This window comes from Strix aluco, unplaced genomic scaffold (assembly GCF_031877795.1).
Source record: "Strix aluco isolate bStrAlu1 unplaced genomic scaffold, bStrAlu1.hap1 HAP1_SCAFFOLD_208, whole genome shotgun sequence".
Lineage (NCBI taxonomy): Eukaryota > Metazoa > Chordata > Aves > Strigiformes > Strigidae > Strix > Strix aluco.
The window spans coordinates 1-19,630 of record NW_027436630.1 but is presented as its reverse complement, the minus strand read 5'-3'; the positions used below and the strand labels follow the sequence as shown (position 1 = coordinate 19,630).

The following is a 19,630-nucleotide window of genomic DNA, read 5'->3' as shown; positions in this document are numbered from 1 at the left end:
TCTGAGTCCCCCCACACCTGCCCCACGCACTGGGGGGGGGGTGAGAGTCCCTCCAGCACCCACTTACAGGGCGCAGGAGCCCCCAAATCCCCCCGGCCGCACCTGCTCCAGTGCCTCCATCCGCTCCTGCAGTGCCGTCAGTTGGTCTGAGAGGGGCCCTGGGGGGGGTGCTGGGGGTGGGGGTGACCCCATGGAACCCCCTGTCCCTCGGGGGACCCAGGCATCTGGCGGGTCCCCCCACCCACCCCCCAACAGACCCAGACACCCGGGACACCCCCCTCCCCCAGGGGACCCAGGGTTCTCCCTTCCCCACACCCCCCAGGGGACCCAGGGTCCCGCCCCAGCTCCGAGCCCCCCGCCCGGCGCCCCTGGCCCCCCGACTCACCCCGCTGGCAGACGAGGCCGGGCCGTAGCACCCGTCGCTCCACCCGTCGCGAGGCCACCCGGTACGTGGTGCTGCGGGCGCCCGTGTGGGACCCAGGCGGCCGGAACCCCCACCGCAGGGACCCCACTTTTGCTGCCTCCCAAGTGCCTGGGACCCCCCCCCCATCCCCAGGGACCCCATTTCTGCCTCCCAAGCGCCTGGGACACCCCCCCCCCCACTGCAGGGACCCCACTTCTGCTGCCTCCCAAGCACCTGGGACCCCCCCCATCCCCAGGGACCCCATTTCTGCCTCCCAAGCGCCTGGGACACCCCCCCCATCCCCAGGGACCCCACTTCTGCTGCCTCCCAGGCACCCACAACCTCCTGCTCCCACACCCAGGGACCCAGGACCCCCCACTGCAGGGACCCCCTGTCCAAACCCTCATGGGGCCCAGGTATCCGGGGACCTCCCCCATCCCCACCTCCCCCAGGTCTCCACACCCCACCCTGCTAGGGACCGCCCAAAGGGCTCTACTCCCCCTCCCCACCATTGCCCCCCGGCCCACCCCCTCCCCCGGGGGGTACCGGTAGGTGCTGCAGACGCGGCCCCCGCAGAGGGTCAGGTAGGGCCGGTGCTGGGCCTGGGCGAAGGTCTCGCTGCGGGGCTGGGGCACCCACTGCAGGCGGGGAGCGCAGCCCCCCCTGCTGCGGGGCGGGTCAGTGGAGCACCCCACGGGGGACCCCCCCCACGGGAACTCCCAGGATGCCCCAGAGGGGGTTTCCTGGGACTCCCCTGCTGCCCAGGGATCCCCCCCTGCCCCACAGGGACCCCCCCACCCTACAGACCCCGCAGTCATCCTCACTCCGCCCTACAGCCATCACCCAGCCCCTCGCGCACACCGCGCGGCCCCTCACCTCTCCAGGGCCCCCCCTGGCAGCACGACCCCCAAGGCGGCCCCCCACAGCAGGGCGGCCAGCATGGTTCAGCAGCGGGACCCAGGCGTGCGGGAGCACCCAGCTGCCCCCCACCTCCACCAGGGACCCAGCGGCCCCCTCCTCCCCCACCCCCCCCCCCGCTGCCCCACAAAGGGCCCTTGTCCTGATGGGACGGGGACATCTGCGGGGGCGGCACAGGCGCTGCTTTGTGCTGGGCCAGACAGGCCCCCCCGGAGCCGAGGGGCCCCCAGACCCTCTGGGGCACAGGGGGAGCGTGGGGCATCGCCGTGGGGCGGGGGGACACGGGGGGACATGGCCATCCCCGTGGGGTGGGGGGGACGCGGGGCATCGCCGTGGGGCGGGGGGGGGGCCGTTGGGCTGAAACGACCGGAGGGGGCCAGGGGTGGGGCCGGGATTGGGACATTTTGGGCCAGAAAACGCCTTTCTGGGCCCTTTGCTGCAAGCACAGGAAAACTTTGTGTAAATGTCCCGAAATGGTCAAATCGCGACGGTTTGGGGGCCTCACCCCGCCCCAGATCTTTAACAAACACTTTTTGTTCTCCATCACCCCAATTTTATGGAGATTTTTGCGGCTGGATCCGTTCCCCCGGGGACCTGCGCTGACGGCCCCACCCGCGACCCCTCTCCACATTTAAGCCTCCGGTGGGGCTTTTCCCCACGGCTGCGGGGGGCACCGGACTGCGCCGGGGCTTTGGGGTCCCCCCAGCCCCCCCCAGCTGGCCGGGGCTCCCCGCGATGGGGGGGTGGGGGGTGTCTCTGCGCTCGTGTCCCGCGGGGGTCACCGCGGGCGTGGGGCGAGGGGGTGTGGGGGAGGGGGGATGCGGGACGCGGGCGGGGGTCGCGCGTGGGGCCGGGGGGGGCGGGATGCGGGGGGGCGGCGGGGGTTGGGCTTCCTGGGTCAGCGCCGCCGCCGCCGCCTCCATTGTCCGCGGGGCCGCGGCAGCAGCGGCGGGAGCGGGACGGGAGCGGGACCCCGGAGCGGGACCCCGGAGCCCGGAGCGGGGCAGCCCCAGGCCCCAGCCCCGGGGCGGCCGCAGCATCATCCCCTGTCCCCGCCCGGGCTCTGCCCCGGCGCAGGTACCGGGGGTCTCACCTCCCCCCCCCGCCAAGGGTACCGGGAGTCTCACCCTGCTCCCCCCCACCTCCCCGAGGGAAGATACCGGGGGTCTCCCCCCCTTCCCCAGCGCAGGGACTGGGGGTCTGACACCCCCTCGCTGCAGGAACCGCGGGTCACACCCTCCCACACCGTGGGTAGTGGGGGTCTTGCACCTCTGCCCCCAGTGCACGTTCCAGGGGTCTCACCCCCCCTCGCTGCAGGTACTGGGGGTCTCAGCGGGATGCGGTACTTGGGGTGACGGCCCCGGGCCCGGCCATGTCCCCCCGCAAGGCCAAGCGGGCCGGGGGGCAGCCCCCCGAGGGGGAGGCGGTGGTGGCAGCGGCGGCAGCAGCAGCCCCCCCCCGCGCCTCCCCAGGCATCCGCAAGCGCAAGGACTTTGTGGCGCAGCCGGGGGGGCGGGCGGAGGAGAGCCCCAACATCTGCGTGGAGTGCGGGCAGAGCTTCGCCCAGAGCTCCGGCCTCGCCAGCCACCGCCGCAGCCACGCGGCCGCGCAGCCCCACCGCTGCCCCGACTGCGGCAAGAGCTTCGGCGTCAGCTCCAGCCTCAGCCGCCACCGGCGCATCCACACCGGCGAGAAGCCCTTCGCCTGCACCGACTGCGGCAAGAGCTTCAGCGACAAGTCCAACCTCACCCAGCACCGCCGCGTCCACACCGGCGAGAAGCCGTACCGCTGCGGCGACTGCGGCAAGAGCTTCAGCCGCAGCTCCCACCGCAAGAAGCACCTGCGGCACCTCCCGGCCACCAAGCGCCCGCCGCGCTGCAGCACCCAACCGCGGGACGGGGCGGCCGGCGGCGGCGCGGGGCCAGCCAAGGCGCGGCGCAAGACCTCAGCACTCAACACCTGTGGCGAGTGCTGGCAGAGCTTTGGCCAGAACGCCGATCTGGTGAAGCACATGCGCATCCACACCGGGGAGAAGCCCTTCCAGTGTGGCCACTGCGGGAAGCGCTTCAGCGTCAGCTCCAACCTCTTCCGCCACCGGCGCATCCACACCGGCGAGAAGCCCTACGCCTGCGCCGACTGCGGCAAGAGCTTCACCGACAAGTCCACCCTCACCCAGCACCGCCGCACGCACACCGGGGAGAAGCCCTACGTCTGTGGCGTGTGCGGGAAGGGCTTCAGCCACAGCTCCCACCACAAGCGCCACGAGAAGATCCACCGTGGGGATGGGCCCCTCCTGGCCTTCGCGCCCCGTCCCTTCTGAGGATGGTGGGGGCCACGGTGGGGCCAGTGGTGCCGGGGCGCGGCTGCCGGAGGGTCCCAGTGGCAGCCCTGGGGATGCTGCGCCCAGGGGACCCTCTCTCCCAGGGACACCCACCTCTTTTAGGAAGCTCTTAATTACAATTTTGTACCTTTGTTTGTCCCGTGGGGGTTTCCCCCCTGGTTCTGGTGGGGGGGCTTTGCCACCCGACCAGCTCCACTCACCCCGGCCAGCCGCGGGTCCCTGGCCCTGCACTCAGTGCCACCTGAGCTGCCGCAGCAGCTGGGGGCTCCTGGAGGTGGAGGCCCCCCCCCATCCATCCATCCCATCCCATCCCATCCCATCCCATCCCATCCCATCCCATCCCATCCCATCCCATCCCATCCCATCCCATCCCATCCCATCCCTCCCGCTGGGTTTTGCCACCCCCCAGGCCTGGGGGAATAAATCCCGATGGAAAACCCAGCACCGGTTCGTCTCTGCCAGAGCCGCCGTCGCCGCCATCCCACAGCACCGGTAGCAGCAGCTGCTCCGGCACCGTTGCTCCCCGTGTGCAGGCAGAGTACCCTAATGAGGCTTTTGGGGGGGGTGGGGGGGGTGTTCAGAGCAGTATGGACCCTCCACACCCCGGCGAGAGGAGGGTCCCCGCGGCTGAGCCAGCTCGGGCAGTGCCCCCTCAGTCCCGCTCCCGGGGGTTTGCAGATCGGGGTGCAGGGGGGGCAGCCCGTGACCGCCCCACGGGGAAACTGGGGTGCATAGACAGGAGAGGGACAAAGGTGGGGGGCGCCCCCCCCCCCCGCCCCAGGTTCCCCCTTGCCCAGCCCCGGGGTGCGGGAGGAGGTTGCTGCTCTCGGGGGCTCCTGCCCTGGGAGGCCCGCCGTGGGGAGGGACGGCAGCGGGGGCTGGGACCCCCGTGAGCGGCTCCCCGGGGGGGTGTCCGGGGGGATGTCGGGTGTCGGGGGGGCTGTCGCGGCCCGGGCGGGGGAGGATGTCGGGGTTTCAGCTTCCTGGGTCAGGCGCTGCCGCCTCCATTGTCGGCCGGAGCCGGGCGGAGCCGCGCGGGCTGCCCGACCCCCCCCCTCCGCAGCCCGGCCCCCCCCGGCAGCCGCCGCCGGGAGCGCGGAACGGAGCGGCCCCGGCCCTCCCCCGGCCCGCAGGTCCCGGGCTCCTCCGACCCCGTGGGGGGTCTCCTCGCCTGCCCCCCAGCCTGCCGGTGAGCGCGGGGCCCCTCGTAGGGTGGACCCCCACCACCCCGACGCCCTTCGGGCTGTCCGTCCGCCTGTCCGTGCGCGCTCACGGGTGAGGCTCTGTCCGTCCTGCCCCACCCCCGCCGTCACCCTGAGCGTCCCCAGGGCCCCGCCGAGGGGTCAGAGCTGATCTCCCACCCCCCCCGGCTGCGGGGCGACCCCAGCATGTCCCCCCGGAAGCCCAGGGGCGCGGCGGGCAAGAGCCCGGAGAAGAAGAAGACGCCCCCAAAGAACAAGTCGGAGAAGGCAAAGTGCAGCCCCCCCGAGCAGGAGGAGGAGGAAGAAGCAGCAGTGTCAGCGGTGGCCCCCTCCCTGCCACCCGCTAAGGGCGAGCGGCCAAATCTGTGCTCCGAGTGCGGGAAGAGCTTCCTGCACGGCTCGGACCTGGTGAACCACCAGCGCATCCACACCGGCGCCAAACCCTTCGTCTGCGGCGACTGCAGCAAGAGCTTCCGGCAGAGCTCGACGCTCATCACCCACCGGCGCATCCACACCGGGGAGGCTCCCTACGCCTGCGGCTACTGTGGCAAGAGCTTCCGCGTCAGCTCCAACTTTGTCCGCCACCGGCGCATCCACACCGGCGAGAAGCCGTACCGCTGCCCGGCCTGCGGCAAGAGCTTCACCGACAAGTCCACCCTCACCCAGCACCAGCGCACCCACACCGGCGAGAAGCCGTACCGCTGCGCCGACTGCGGCAAGAGCTTCAGCCGGAGCTCCCACCGCAAGCGGCACCTCCGCAACCCCACTGCCAAGGGCCGCGGGCGATGTGCCCGCCGCAGCCCTGAGCCACCACCCTCCAAGCCCAAGGAGGCCAAGGCTGGGAAGAAGCTGCTGGCCGCCGAGATGCCCAACACCTGTGCCGAGTGCTGGCAGAGCTTCAGCCAGAGCTCAGACCTGGTGAAGCACATGCGCATCCACACCGGGGAGAAGCCCTACGCCTGCCCCCACTGTGGGAAGAGCTTCAGCGTCAGCTCCAACCTCACCCGCCACCAGCGCATCCACACCGGCGAGAAGCCCTACGCCTGCACCGACTGCGGCAACAGCTTCACCGACAAGTCCACCCTCACCCAGCACCGCCGCACGCACACCGGGGAGAAGCCCTACGCCTGCGCCTACTGCGGCAAGAGCTTCAGCCGCAGCTCCCACCACAAGCGCCACGAGAAGATCCACCGTGGGGATGGGCCCCTCCTGGCCTTCGCGCCCCGTCCCTTCTGAGGATGGTGGGGGCCACGGTGGGGCCAGTGGTGCCGGGGCGCGGCTGCCGGAGGGTCCCAGTGGCAGCCCTGGGGATGCTGCGCCCAGGGGACCCTCTCTCCCAGGGACACCCACCTCTTTTAGGAAGCTCTTAATTACAATTTTGTACCTTTGTTTGTCCCGTGGGGGTTTCCCCCCTGGTTCTGGTGGGGGGGCTTTGCCACCCGACCAGCTCCACTCACCCCGGCCAGCCGCGGGTCCCTGGCCCTGCACTCAGTGCCACCTGAGCTGCCGCAGCAGCTGGGGGCTCCTGGAGGTGGAGGCCCCCCCATCCCATCCCATCCCATCCCATCCCATCCCATCCCATCCCATCCCATCCCATCCCATCCCTCCCGCTGGGTTTTGCCGCCCCCCAGGCCTGGGGGAATAAATCCCGATGGAAAACCCAGCACCGGTTCGTCTCTGCCAGAGCTGCTGTCGCCGCCATCCCACAGCACCGGTAGCAGCAGCTGCTCCGGCACCGTTGCTCCCCGTGTGCAGGCAGAGTACCCTAATGAGGCTTTTGGGGGGGGTGGGGGGGGGTGTTCAGAGCAGTATGGACCCTCCACACCCCGGCGAGAGGAGGGTCCCCGCGGCTGAGCCAGCTCGGGCAGTGCCCCCCCAGTCCCGCTCCCGGGGCTGGGGCCTGGCCGAGGAAAACCCTCCTGAGAGGTGCCCTTTGGCCTGGTCACAGGGATGTAACGGGGACAGCGAGTTTACCAGGTCCGTGGGGTTGAGAGTGACTGTCGGAGCCGCCGTGTCTGTCCATCCGTCTGTCCGCCCAGGGCTTGGGCAGCTGCTGCAGGGCCTCTGTGCCTCTCGGACAAACCCGGGGCACACAAATACACAGCCCCCAGCTCTGTCGGTACAAAAGTGCTCAGATGGCAGGTGACTTGCCCTGAGTGGCCCCTGGGGAGCCCTTTCCAGCAGATTTAACCAAAATCCCTTATTTTCTACCCAGTTTTCTTTGGGTCCACCCTCCTGCTTCTCCAGTGCTGGCACAGCTGCACAGAGCCTGTGATGGGGAGAAGCAGCAAATGTGCCCCCTCCCCTGCCCTATAGATGCCTATTAGTGATAATGATAATAATTACGGTCATTAATCATCATGTCCGATGTCACTACCGAAGCAAACTCTGGTCCAAGCTTTGCCTGAATTTGGGCTTTTTTCCCCACTGCTTCGGGTTTGCAAAAAAAAAACCCCCATGCATTTCCCAATTATAAAGAAAAAAAACCAACCCAACTGCTAAACCTAATAAAAGACAGTCTTTTTGGTTTATTTTTTCCAGTTTGAGGTTTGGGGTGTTTCTGGAGCAGAGGGAGGCATGATGGTGCTGGATGCTGATGTTGAGCCAGCACGTTTGGGACTGAGAGCTGGTTTCGCAGGTGAAGTCGCCATCCCCCATGGCTCCAGGGGGGTCAGGACAAGCTGGGTGTCCTCCCTTGAGGGTTTTGTGTGTTTTGGTGTTGTTTTTTTTTTTTTTTTTTTAAATTTCTTCCCAAAATGCCCACATTTTTTTGCCATTTCTTCCCTGGGACTGGGGTTGGAGCCATGTGCCCAGTTCGGGGCTTTGTTCTGGGGCAGGACAGAACTGGGGTGCTGTGGGGTCTTGGGAGGGGGTCTCAGGGGGATGGGGGTCTGGGGCAGTAAGGGCAGGTAACGGCCCCAGGACCACCCCCCCAGCCCCGAGCCTTATTTCAGCCCCACCCTGGGGATTTGGGTGCTTTTGTGGCACATCTCAGTGGAGCATCCCTGGACCCATGGAAATAGGGGTGTCTCAGGTGGGTGTGTCCTCTGGGAGAGAACCATGGGGGGCCTGCCCTGTGCTCCTCCCTCTCCTGGGACCACTCCCAGCTCGGCTGCGTCTCTCCCAGCGGGTGAAACACCACGACTCGCACTGGGCAGTGCTTCTGGCCTCCCAGCGCTCACCCTGTAGTTGCCCTTACATAAACCCCAATGCACGTGCCTGTGTTTTGAGACCGGTGCCCTGAGCAGTTTCCAGCACTCGGGGGCATTTGCAGCACATGTGTGGAGGGGGGATTGCAGCAAGAGCGCACCCTTGCAGCCCATCACCCCATATTTGACCATCCTGGAGCTGATTCTGCAGAAAAGGGCTTTCGTTTTATGGAAACCGCCTCTTGGCTGTTTTGAACTCCTAGAGGGTTGTACGTGTATAACACACACATAACGGAGGAGACACCGAGCCCCGGCATGGGATGGATTTGGGGCCAGGGCCAGGCTCAGCCTGAGGGGCTCCAGCAGTGAGGGGATGCAGAGGGGACACCCAGATGTTTTGGTGCCAGAAGACAAAAACACCCCTTATTTCAACCATGGCACCCCTCCCTCTGGAATAACACCCAGTGGGGATTGTTTTTGCTCTTCCTTTTTAAAGCAGGAACGATGGCAACGTGGCAGGGGAACAGGGAGCGGCTGATGGGTCTGGTGGCTGCTCTGCTTAAGCTCAGGGTAAAGAGGGACAAGGAAGCCCAAGCAGGGTAATAACGACGAGAGCCACAAAGCAGAAGTAATTATTATTCAAATGCTTTTTTGTTAATCTGTTCTACAGCGAAACCCGCGTGCGGCAGCTGGGCGACGTGCCCCCCCCGCCATCCCAGCGGGACACAGCGCGGGGCTGCGTGGCTGATGACCAGCAAGAACAAGGCACCACGATGCCGATGCCCTCGGCGGGCAGGGAGGGACTCCGGCTCCGAGACAGCCGGGTTCATCCCTGCAGCAAAAGACAAGCGGGAAAGCGGCCCTGCAGAGCACGGGGTGCTTGGCACCCCGACTCACCCATCCTGGGGGTCTCCACGGCAAGACGGATCCTGAGCCACCGCCAGCTCGAGCGCTGCTGCTGCCCCTGTGTCCCATCACTACTGACCCATCCTACCTACCCAACCGCTACGGCCCCGACCCACCCCACGTAATCCCACCTACCAGCCTCGCGGCTCATCCTACTACGCCTCGTCCTACCGGCCCCTCCAATGCGCGTGGCATCCTGCCCCGGCAGCACCGGCCACGCCGAGCCCCCCTAGCAGGGCTGGCTGGGGTAGGGCCAGAGGGGCAGGAGGGAGACGGGGTTTTGCCCTGCGTGGGTTCGCTGGTGCCGCTTGTGGTGGGAGCTGCGGCTGAAGCTCTTGCCGCAGTAGGCGCAGGCGTAGGGCTTCTCCCCGGTGTGGATGCGGCGGTGCTGGGTGAGGGTGGACTTGTCGGTGAAGCTCTTGCCGCAGTCGGCGCAGGCGTAGGGCTTCTCGCCGGTGTGGATGCGCTGGTGGCGGATGAGGTTGGAGCTGACGTTGAAGCGCTTCCCACAGTGGGGGCAGGCGTAGGGCTTCTCCCCGGTGTGGATGCGCATGTGCTTCACCAGGTCCGAGTTCTGGCTGAAGCTCTGCCAGCACTCGGCACAGGTGTTGGGGATGGCCACGGCCGGTGGCTTCTCCCCGCCGGGGCCGTCCCGCCGCCGGCGCTTCCCCGGGGGGCTGGCGGGGGGCTGCTTGGGGCGGCCAAAGCTCTTGCCGCAGTCGACGCACTTGTAGGGCTTCTGGCCAGGGGGGCGTGGGGCCGGGCTGGCGGCGGCAGCACCCACCTCCTTCCCGCAGTCCCGGCAGCTCTGCGGGCTCCCGCCGACGTGGGCGCGCCGGTGCCGCAGCAGGTTGGCGCTGAGGCCGAAGCTCTTGCCGCAGTCGAGGCAGGAGAAGGGCTTCTCCCCTCCGTGGCTGCGCCGGTGGGCCAGCAGCGCCGCGCTCTGTGCGAAGCTCTTGCCGCACTCCACGCAGATGTTGGGGTGCTCCCCGGCAGCCGCCCGCTGCCTCACGACCGTCTCCTTGCGCTTCCGCCCCCCGCGCCCACGGCCGCCCGCCTCGGCCTCCCCGCCGTCCGGGGGTGTTGGCTGCCCCTCTGCCCGGCCCTGGCCCCTCGGGGCCCTGCCATGCTCGGGCTGGGGGGCTGCGGACCCTCTGCAGCGCTTTGGCGACATGGCGGGGGGCTCCCTGAGCTGGGGGCGTCCCCGTGCCGTCCCCACCTGTGGCAACAAGGGAAGAAGCCAAACGTGAGTCGCACCCCCAGGAACGCCGTGTCGGGGGCCGCCCACCCTCCGGGACCCCCCAGCTCAGGACGCCCGAGCGGCCACAAGCACCGGCAGCCCCCGAACCGAGGACGAACCCGGGACGGGTCAGGCTGTAGGTCAGACCAAGGCTGGGTTTAGGGAGGGAAATTCCGAAGCCAGCCTTTCCCGGAGGGCAGCGAGGCTGCGGGAGCCCCCGGGGACGGGCTCGCCTGCTGCGGGTGCAGCCCGGCCTTCGAAGAGCCGATGAGGGGCTTCGGCGGCGAGACCGATCGTCGGGGAGGTTCGCCCGGGGCCGGCTGGGCTGCGCCGGGGAGGCGCCGCGACTCGGGGCGGGGGCAGCGGGAACCTCTTTGTCGCCCCAAACCGCCTCTGGCTGCTCGGCTTCCCGGCGACACCCCCGGCCCCGGCCCGCACAGCCGCCCCCGGCCCTGTCCCTCTGTTCCCGTCTCCCCGTTCTCCCGCACCGCCCCCATCCCCGTCCCCTCGTCCATCCCCGTCCCGCTCGGGCCCGGCCGCTCTCCGGGCCCCCGGGGGGGCCGGGCCTTGGGCCCCGTGGCCGCCAGCCGAGGCCGGGTCGGGCCCGCGGGACCCCCCGCCGGCGGCCTCCGCCCGCGCTGTCCCGGTACCTGCGGGCACAGCCCGGGCCGGCGGCGGCGGCGGCTCCGGCTTCTGCCCCGTCCCCGGCCCCCGCCGCCGTCCGGGCGCTGCCGCGGCCTCGCCGGTGCCGGGCGGACAATGGAGGCAGCGGCGGCGGCGCTGACCCAGGAAGTTCAACCCCCGGGGGCTGCTCGGAGGAAGGCGGCGAGGGGAAGACCCCGGCCCCAGCCCCGGCCCCGCCTTGGTCCCCCATCCCCAGCCCCCCCGGCCCCCCATCCCCAGCCCCCCATCCCCCGCCACCCCCCGGTGTTCGGGGCAGGGTCGCTCCTCCCTGTGCCCCCGACCCACACCCCATCCCTTCTCACCAGGCCGGGGGCACGCTGCCTGGACCCCCCTTCGGGGAGGGGTCCCCTTCTTGCCTTCACCCTGCCCGCAGCCAAACCCGCTGCCAGAGCAGCACAGAGCCGAGGATGCCGCGTTCGGCGAGAGCGCCTGCAGTGGGACCAACGGAGCTGGCTGGCGGTGCCGGGGTCCCGCGGGAGCAGCCGGCCCTGGGGGCAGCCCGGAGACCCAAACCTTGGGCTGGGGAGTCCCACAGGGTCACAGTCCCCTAAGCAGGGTTAGACCACCTCCTCGATGCGCCGTTGTGTCCCGCTGCGTGACTCCACGTCTGGACAAGAAAGTCTTGTGGGGGACGACAAGGGGACCTCCGAGCTGTGGATTTTGGCAGCGACAGCCCCTGAAAGCCCCTGGCCTGGCCCTGGGGGAGAACACAGGCGCGCACAGCCCGCGGCCGGTAAACAACAACTCTTTACTATGGCAGGCAGGGAAAGGAAAGGGATCGCACGCCCCGGCACGCCAAGCACCGGGCTCGCGCTGAAATTATCTTGCCAGCGGCGTTGGCGTGGTGGCGCTGCTCCGACATCCCTCTCTGCGGAGGACTGTTGCCAAATTAATGAGTTACAGGACCCTTCGTGCTCATGCAGGGAGGAGAAAGCCGCGCCGCAAGGCTCACACCACGGGACTCCGCTCTGGGGTTCCCACCTTTCCTCCCCCCCTTCCCCCCCCCCAATCCCATGGCGAAACACAGGCAGGTAAAAGGCTCGGCCCCATCTACACAACAGCCACAACATGGACACACCACGGCAGAAAGGCAGCTCGGGGCATCCCGAGCCCTCAGCCCCGTGGCAGGGAGCGAGCCATGGCCACCCGCCCGGCATGGGCTTCCCACAGCTCCAGCTGGAACAGGGCCGAGGAATCCCCGTGGGCAACCGGCGCCACGTCCCCGTCCTGCGCGGGAGAAGCGAAACGTCCCCTTGAGTCCATGCCCGCTGCGGCTCCTCTCCCGCCAGTGCCCGCTCAGGCTCAGGAGGGGTCTCGGCTGCCCGCGCCAGCATGTCTCCTCAAGGCTTCTGCTCCCCTGCCGCAGCTGAAAGCCCCCGGGTCCCCCCCCAGCTGCCTCCAGCTTTGTCCGGCTTGGCCCCCCAGAAAGCAGTGGGGCCGGGCACCCAGAAGAGGAGCGGCAGTGGGCGCCTATCCCAGGTGGATCCGCTGGTGCCTGATGAGGGCCGAGCTGACGATGAAGCTCTTGCCGCAGTCGCCACACTTGTAGGGCTTCTCGCCGGTGTGGGTGCGCAGGTGGGTGATGAGGGACGAACTCTGCTTGAAGCTCTTCCCACAGTGCGGGCACTGGTAGGGGGTCTCCCCGGTGTGGATGCGCTGGTGGCGGATGAGGGCCGAGCTCTCGAAGAAGCTCTTCCCGCAGCCGGCGCACTGGTAGGGCTTCTCCCCGGTGTGGGTCCGCTGGTGCTTGAGGAAGGCCGAGCTGTAGCTGAAGCTCTTGCCGCAGTCGGCACACTTGTAGGGCCGCTCGCCCAGGTGGGTCCGCTGGTGCGTGTTGAGGTTGGAGCTGCGGTTGAAGCTCTTCCCGCACTGGGGGCACTTGTAGGGCCGCTCGCCGGTGTGGATGCGCTGGTGGACGACGAGGTCCGAGCTCCAGCTGAAGCTCTTCCCGCACTTGGCGCAGGCGTAGGGCCGCTCGCCAGCGTGCAGCCGCTGGTGCTTCGCCAGGTCCGAGCTCTGGCCGAAGCTCTTCCCGCAGTCAGGGCACTTGTAGGGCCTGTCCCCGCTGTGGATGCGCTGGTGGGCGTTGCGGTTTGAGCTGCGGGTGAAGCTCTTCCCGCAGTCCAGGCACTTGTAGGGCTTCTCCCCCGTGTGCAGCCGCTGGTGGATCAGCAGCTCTGACCGCCGGGAGAAGGTCTTCTCACACTGCCCGCAGGTTTTCGGCGCGTCTCCCCGCCGTGCCCGCCGCCCCCCTCGGCCGCCGGCCGCTGCCCCGCCACGGGGGGGCCGTGCCGGCCGCTCCTCAGGGGGGCTGCCGGGGTCCCAGGGGGGGCCACAGTGGCTCTGGCAGGCGTCCCCGAGCACGGGGCTCTGGGGGACCCCCTCCTCGGCCCCCCGCGACAGGATGATGTCCAGCTCCGCCAGCTCAGGGCCGTCCGGCTCGGGCGCCTCCTCCTCATTCTCGCTCCCCGTCCCGTCATCTGCTGGGGCAGAGAGACACAACGCTGACAGGAGTGACTCCCGGTGCCAAGGGGAAAAAGGGGGAGCCTGAAGAATTCGGGCGGGCAGCTGCCAAAAGCTGATCCCAGAACAGAGGGATAGAAAGCTCTTCCCAACCCCAGCCCGGCAGCTCCACGCAGAGCCCCGGATACCTGCCAGCTCGGGACGCTCCCCGAGACCGAGGAGCGGGGGCTGCCACAGGGGTGTTGCTAAAACCTCTGGCTCGTTCGGGGTGGGGTCCCGGCTCACCTGCAGGGGCCACCCTGAGGATCTCCCATTCCTTGGAGTCGTTTGGGTCCGGCACCCCCAGCTCCTCCTCCAGCTCCAGCCGGGAGATGACGTTGGGCTTGGGAATCGGGAAGTCTGCTCCGGAAAAAGGGGGAAAGAAGACACTGGGTTTGTTACAGGTCTCTTATGTGGGGTTTATTAAACTATATATATATGTATATTTTAAAAATAACTTTTTAAAGGAAATATGGCATTTTGTGTTTAGGCGAGCAGCTAGAGAAAGGCAATAAAAGACACTTCCAGTCAGCACACCGCAGCTGCTCGGCAGGTAACCTCGCTTCTGGCATCTCCTCTCTTCTGAGGAGAGACGTGCCATCCCAGCACTGCATTCCTCTGCACCCAATGCCTTAAAAAAACCCAATCCCCCACAAAAATTGGGTTTTCTTCTCCCCTATGCCCACCAGCTAAAAAGCACACGCCGTGTCATGCCGAGAGGGCTCACGGTGCCGAAGGCGCGTGCCCAACCCCGCAGCGCCAGCTGCGCCGAGCCACAGCGGGGACAGCTTTTGTTCTCGCCGTGCCCGCAGGATGCGTCTTTTTTGGCAGCGGGTTATTTTTTGGCGGCGAAGTCTGGCGCGTGGCGGGGCAGGTGGCGGCATGCCGCAGGGAGCAGGCGAGGACGCCAGCCTTACCCAGCAGGATCAGGGACTCGTAGCTCTCCTGCATGATGCTGATGCCGCTGGCACCCACCAGCCGCCGACGCTGCTTCGAAGCCTGGCGGCACCTGCAAGAGAGGGAAAGGGGGTTCAGGGGCACCCCCCGGCGCGGGCACAGCGCAGCCGCGTCTCCCGCTCTCGCTGCGGTCCCCACGAACCGGGCCTGGGTGGCTTCTTAGGCAGATACGGGGGGCCGCCAGCGAGGCCCCCCCGCCCTCCGGGGATGCCGGCGCCCCAGCATCTCCCCTCCGGCGGAGCCGCCCGCCGGCTCGGCGGCCCCTCCCGGCTCCGCCGAGGGACCCCCGGCACGCCGGTGCCTGCGGGCGGGGGGGGGGCCCGAGCCGGGCGGGGGCGATGCTCCGGGGGCTGCCCCGCTCCGGGCTGCTCGGGGAAGCGCCGCCGCCGGCCCCGCGGCGGCTCCGCCCGGGCTCCCGGATGGAGGAGCCGCCGGTGACCCAGGAAGTTCAGCCTCCGCCGCGGTGACCGGGGAGGCGCGGAGGGAAGCGGGGCCGAGGGGCGGCGGCGCTCCCCCCCCCTCCCGGCGGGGACCCTCGGCTGCGGGGGCCGGGGGGAGGCTGCGCGCCATCCCCGTCCCACTCCCCTCCCCACCCCTCTCCCCGGCACAGTCCTGGCTCCGCGGGCAGGGGGGTGGCGGCAAGGGCCGGGCAAAGACGAACAACCCCCTCCCCGCCCTCGCACCTGCAGACGCAGCCCGGGGCAGGGTGGGCTCCCACGCTAAGGTGGCTCAGGAGGGACCCCAGGATCTCGGCCTCCAACACACCCTCCTCCAGCCGGGGTCCTGCCCGCCGCTCTGTCCCCCGGGGGGTTCAGGCAGCCCCCTCCGGACGAGCTCCACGGGTGGGGATGGCCGCCCCGCTCAGCCGTCCTCAGGGAGAGCTGCCGTAGGCAGCAGGGACCCATCCTCTTCCAGTTGACGCCCATCATCTCCCATCCTCCACCCAGCAGAGGCCCGTGCCAGGCTCGCCGCGTGCCCAGCGGGACCCAGGGGATCCCCATCTCTGAGCCGGCCCTGCAGCTTCCCCCCTCTCCTGGCTCGCCCACCCTCCGAGCCACATGGCAAAGCCCCACAGCCCCCGAGCGACCCCAGTTCAGCCTCAGGAAGACACGGTGGGAGCTGCGGGGGTCAGTGCCGAGCCGGAAGATGCCTCCGATACCCAAAAGTCAGAGACGGGCGTTATGCCCCAGTCTCTGCATCTGCCTGTTTGAGTGAAACCCACTAAATTCCTTTGCTTTCCCCCACCTGAGCTTCCCCACCTGTGAAACGACAGGAGCTGCTCACTCACAGCAGCTTCTGGGCCAAGAGCCGTGCAGGATGGCCACTGCTTGGCAGGGGGGGCTCGGGAGCGAACTGGTTTGGCACGGCCCCTGGGGACCCCGAGTACCAGAGGGAGCGTGTCTTGGGCGACACTTTGCCCCAGATCTGCCCCCCACCGCTCCGTCCCAGCCATGCCGGTGGCCTCTGCTGCAGGATGGCAGATTTTATTGCTGAGCGCCACACAGAGAAACCTCGGGGAGGGGGGTCCGGCGATGGGGCGGCACGGCCGGGGCCGTCAGAGGGACTTGCCGTGCTGCAGGCGCCAGTGGGTGATGACGTTGGAGCTCTGGGTGAAGCTCTTGCCACAGTCAGGGCAGACGTAGGGCCGCTCGCCGGTGTGGACGCGCTTGTGCTTGGTGAGCGCCGAGCTAGTGGTGAAGCTTTTGCGGCACTCGGGGCAGACGTAGGGCCGCTCGCCGGTGTGCACCCGCTGGTGGGTGGTGAGGTGGGCGAACTGGCTGTAGCCCCGGCCGCACTCCCCACAGCGGTAGGGCTTCTCGGGCAGGTGGGTGCGCCGGTGCCGCAGCAGGTAGGAGCTGGTGGAGAAGCTCTTGCCGCAGTCGGGGCAGGCGAAGGACTTCTCGGCGCGGTGCGTGCGCTGGTGCTTGGCCAGCAGCGAGCTGTCAGCGAAGGCCTTGCCGCACACCGGGCAGGGGTAGGGCCGCTCGCCGGTGTGGGCGCGCCGGTGGACGGTGAGCGAGGAGCAGTCCCGGAAGCTCTCGCCGCAGTCGGGGCAGCGGTAGGGCCGCTCGCCCGTGTGCAGCCGCTGGTGCCGGGTGAGGTTGGAGCTGCTGCCGAAGCGGCGCCCGCACTCGGGGCAGGGGTAGGGCCGCTCGCCCGTGTGCGTCCGCCGGTGCTTCACCAGGTCCGAGTTGACGTTGAAGCTGCGGCCGCAGTCACGGCAGCGGTAGGGCCGCTCGCCGGTGTGCAGCCGCTGGTGCGTGAGGAGGTGGGAGCTCTGCCCGAAGCAGCGCCCGCACTCGGGGCAGGCATAGGGCCGCTCGCCCAGGTGGCTGCGGCGGTGGGTCAGCAGGTTGGAGCGCAGGCTGAAGCTCTTCCCGCACGCCTCGCAGGTGTTGGGGCGCGACCGCGCCGCCCCGGCACCTCCGCCACGCTCCTCCTCGGTTTCCTGCCTGGGGGACGCGTCCCCTCCCGCTCCGCTCGGTGACGTGCCCCCCCTCTCCAGGCTCTCCTCCTGCCTGTCGCCTGCCGGGAGACGATGGTGCTCGGAGGACAGGGACCTCGGGCGCTGACCCCACCGCACGCCGCCCTCCGCTCCCAGCCCACGGGGATGAGCACCGAGCCCAGCCCCGTCCCGGTACCTGCCCCGGCGTCTCCCTGGCTCGCTCCTGCCTCGGGGCCGCGGGTGCCTGGGTCCATGCGGGGCTGGGAGCCCTCTGTCCCCTGGGGAGAAGAGAAGAGAAGAGGAATTGGGGGTGGGCTCGCCCGGGACGAGCAGCTTCAGGGCTGGGGGTCCGGTGGCAGTGCAGACCCCCGGCGCAGGGCCCGGTAGAGGCTCTCGCCACCATTTCCATCTGGACCACAACAGGGTCCGACAGGCCGGAGCGCAGCGAGGGGCCTGATGGGCAATGGGGACCCATGGAAACAACGCTTCACCCCCAAAACCTGCCAGAGGCTGTGCAGGGCAGGGGGAGGATCTGCAGGCGCTGGGGGAGCAGAAACCCCACCCCATCAGGGGTGAGTGGCCCGGGGCAGCCCGAGGACCCCTGGCCCCAGCACTCCTCCATGAAAGGACATGGGGGGGACACGGGGAGGGGTGCAGGGGGGGGAGATGGGGAGACCTGCCATTCGTCATGGTCTGGCTGTCCCAGCTCGGTACAGGCGTCCATGCCCACCCCGACCCGTCCAGGGTCCCACCACTGTCCATGGGAGCACAGGGACCCTCCAGGAGCCCCGAGGGGGTGGGTGGTGCTGGAAGGGGCTGGAGCAAGCGGCAGGGCTGGGGAGGGGAAGCTGGGGGACATCGTGGGAGCATGCCGCTGCCTGTGCACCCTCACCCCATCCTGCCCCAGGACCCCCCCCGCCATTCCCTTTCTCCACGGCTGTTGCCCCCCCCAGCCCCCTTCCTCCATCCCAGCTGCAGTGGCAAGGGGGGCTGCTGCACCCTGGGGGAGGCGGGGGCTCTCTGCGGGGCAGGTGCGGTGCCCCCCAGGACTCCCTCCTCCCCTCCCCATGTTCCCCCACGGACCCTTTTGGCTCAGCAGCCCACTTTGGACCCCCCCCAGCTCCCCCAGAGCCTGTCCCGTGGCCTTGCTGACCCCAGAGCGCTCGCCTGCTCCTCGTCACCAGCCAGGACTCCCTGAGGACAGCCGTGCTCTGCTCCAAGCCACCCAGGTTCTCTCTGGCCCCTCAACAACTCTCCCAAGGTGTTTGGTTTTGTCCTTTATTGCTGTTCCAGCCACTCAGGTGCGAGTTACAACGCTTGGTTTTTTGCTTCAGCCCTACTCTCACGTTTTCTGTCCTTTGGAACCTGTTTGTATCCGTTACAGGAGTCGGCTGGAGAAACCTTTTCAGAGTCTGGGTGACTGGGAGCTGCTGTTGGTGATTTACAGTCAATAATTCACTCTGCAGCTGGGGATATTCCAGAGAAGGATTCGTACGGGATCTAAGTCTGCTCTGGCAGCCCCTCCTGTTCAAAGGCACTGCTGGTACCAGTTCAAGAGCGTGTGCAGTCTTGACAGACACAAACAGCAACAGCACCGTGTTTTCTTTTTCAAGACAGAAAACTAAAGCACGCCATTTCTGCTGGTACTACATTTAATGAACTACTTTCCCATGTAACTTCATATCATCGTAAGTTATTTATATCTATTTAAAGAAAGATTTGTGTCCAGCCTAGTAAAATGAAGTTTAATTACCAACCTGGTCAGGTTGTCGGTGCGATGTACAAAGCTGCAGCAAAGGGGCGGGTGGCGTTGCCTCCGGCAGCCGTCCGTTCCTCGGCCTGGTGCTTGGCGTGCTGCAAACCCAAGCCAGAGCGGGAGGCATGCTGCTGTACCTCCCCATCCGGGGAGGTTTTTTGTTCCCCCGCTAATATTTTTTTCTTCCCCCTGGTCCTGGCCCTTCTGCTGTATGTAACGCAGTGACGGGCCGTGGGGAGATGGCTGCGGGTCTGGCTGTGGAAGGGTGCGTGGAGGTGAAGCAGACACCCAGCACAGAGGAGGCTTGGGCTGTGAAGCGTAACTGGTTTGTGGGACTGCACATCCATTCGAGGGGCTTTGTGCTTTCTGGTGTCGCCTGACCGGCGGGCAGCTATTCTTGTGTGCGGGTGTGGAAGGTGAGGGCGCACCGCAACGTGGAGAACTTGCTCGTTTTCCGCCCGGGAATCCCGTGGCGGAGGCAATGGTGCCACGAAGAGAGTTGTGAAGACGCGAAGGACGGCTGCGTGTCTCGTGCAGAATGAAATTCTCTCTGCTGTTGTGTGCATGACCTGGCGTGGTGTTTCAGCGTTACGCATCGTACCTGCCGTGACGTGTCTGTCCTCGCCGCAGCTCGCCTTTGTCCCCGCCGTGTTCCCGCGGCCTCGGTGTCGTCGTGGGTTTTGCTGTCGCTGGCCAAGGGGGCGGCCGTCGCTCGGGCTCCTGTCGGTGCAGTTGGCGACAGTTGGGCGCGGCCAGCGCCGGCGGCACAGCCAGCGGTTTGACGCTGCGATGTATCTACCGCACGCACGTTTGTTCCCCCAGGAATCTGGGATTCCACAAAAAGGGGCTGGCAGAGCTGAAGCACGAAACCCTGGAGCGACTGAGCTGGACTGAAGCCCTTGTCCGACCTCTTGTCACACCACAGCGCTCCCGTTGTTTTTCTTGGGATTTCCGACGTCCCCGGTTTCTGTTTTAATTTTTAGTACTTATTATTTACTTTAAAACATCTAGAATAAAAACTTAAATAACAATTACCAGAATAGTTTTCATGAATAAATATGCCTAGACTCTAGCTATTACGCAAAACTGTACAGACAGTAATTACTCCCAATTTATATTATAAAAT

General features: G+C 67.6%; 2 protein-coding genes across 2 annotated transcripts; one reads left to right on the top strand and one right to left on the bottom strand.

Annotated features, from left to right (window-relative positions):
• Positions 1 to 2,264: 2,264 nt before the first annotated feature.
• LOC141919070 (uncharacterized) lies at positions 2,265 to 6,320 on the top strand. Its single transcript, XM_074814059.1, has 2 exons — positions 2,265 to 3,530; positions 5,219 to 6,320. The coding sequence occupies exons 1-2, from the start codon at positions 2,694 to 2,696 to the stop codon at positions 6,098 to 6,100; spliced, it is 1,719 nt and encodes a 572-aa protein (XP_074670160.1). The 5' UTR covers positions 2,265 to 2,693; the 3' UTR covers positions 6,101 to 6,320.
• Positions 6,321 to 8,642: 2,322 nt separating this feature from the next.
• Positions 8,643 to 18,798, bottom strand: LOC141919068 (uncharacterized). The gene is given in 13 exon segments (XM_074814057.1): positions 8,643 to 10,138; positions 10,177 to 10,293; positions 10,393 to 10,939; positions 11,223 to 11,362; positions 11,410 to 11,540; positions 11,672 to 11,721; positions 12,012 to 12,070; positions 12,317 to 13,326; positions 13,592 to 13,705; positions 14,263 to 14,354; positions 15,562 to 16,828; positions 16,945 to 17,026; positions 18,506 to 18,798. Coding segments are annotated over 13 exon segments (4,743 nt in total). The 5' UTR covers positions 18,650 to 18,798; the 3' UTR covers positions 8,643 to 9,148.
• Positions 18,799 to 19,630: the final 832 nt, after the last annotated feature.

What these genes read in the sequence shown, in the direction of transcription:
- LOC141919070 (XM_074814059.1), top strand. Translation starts at nt 2,694, where the DNA reads ATGTCCCCCCGCAAGGCCAAGCGGGCCGGGGGGCAGCCCCCCGAGGGG. An exon ending in ACACCGGGGAGAAGCCCTAC is followed by an intron (nt 3,531 to 5,218) that starts GTCTGTGGCGTG and finishes GCTAAGGGCGAG; the next exon opens with CGGCCAAATCTGTGCTCCGA.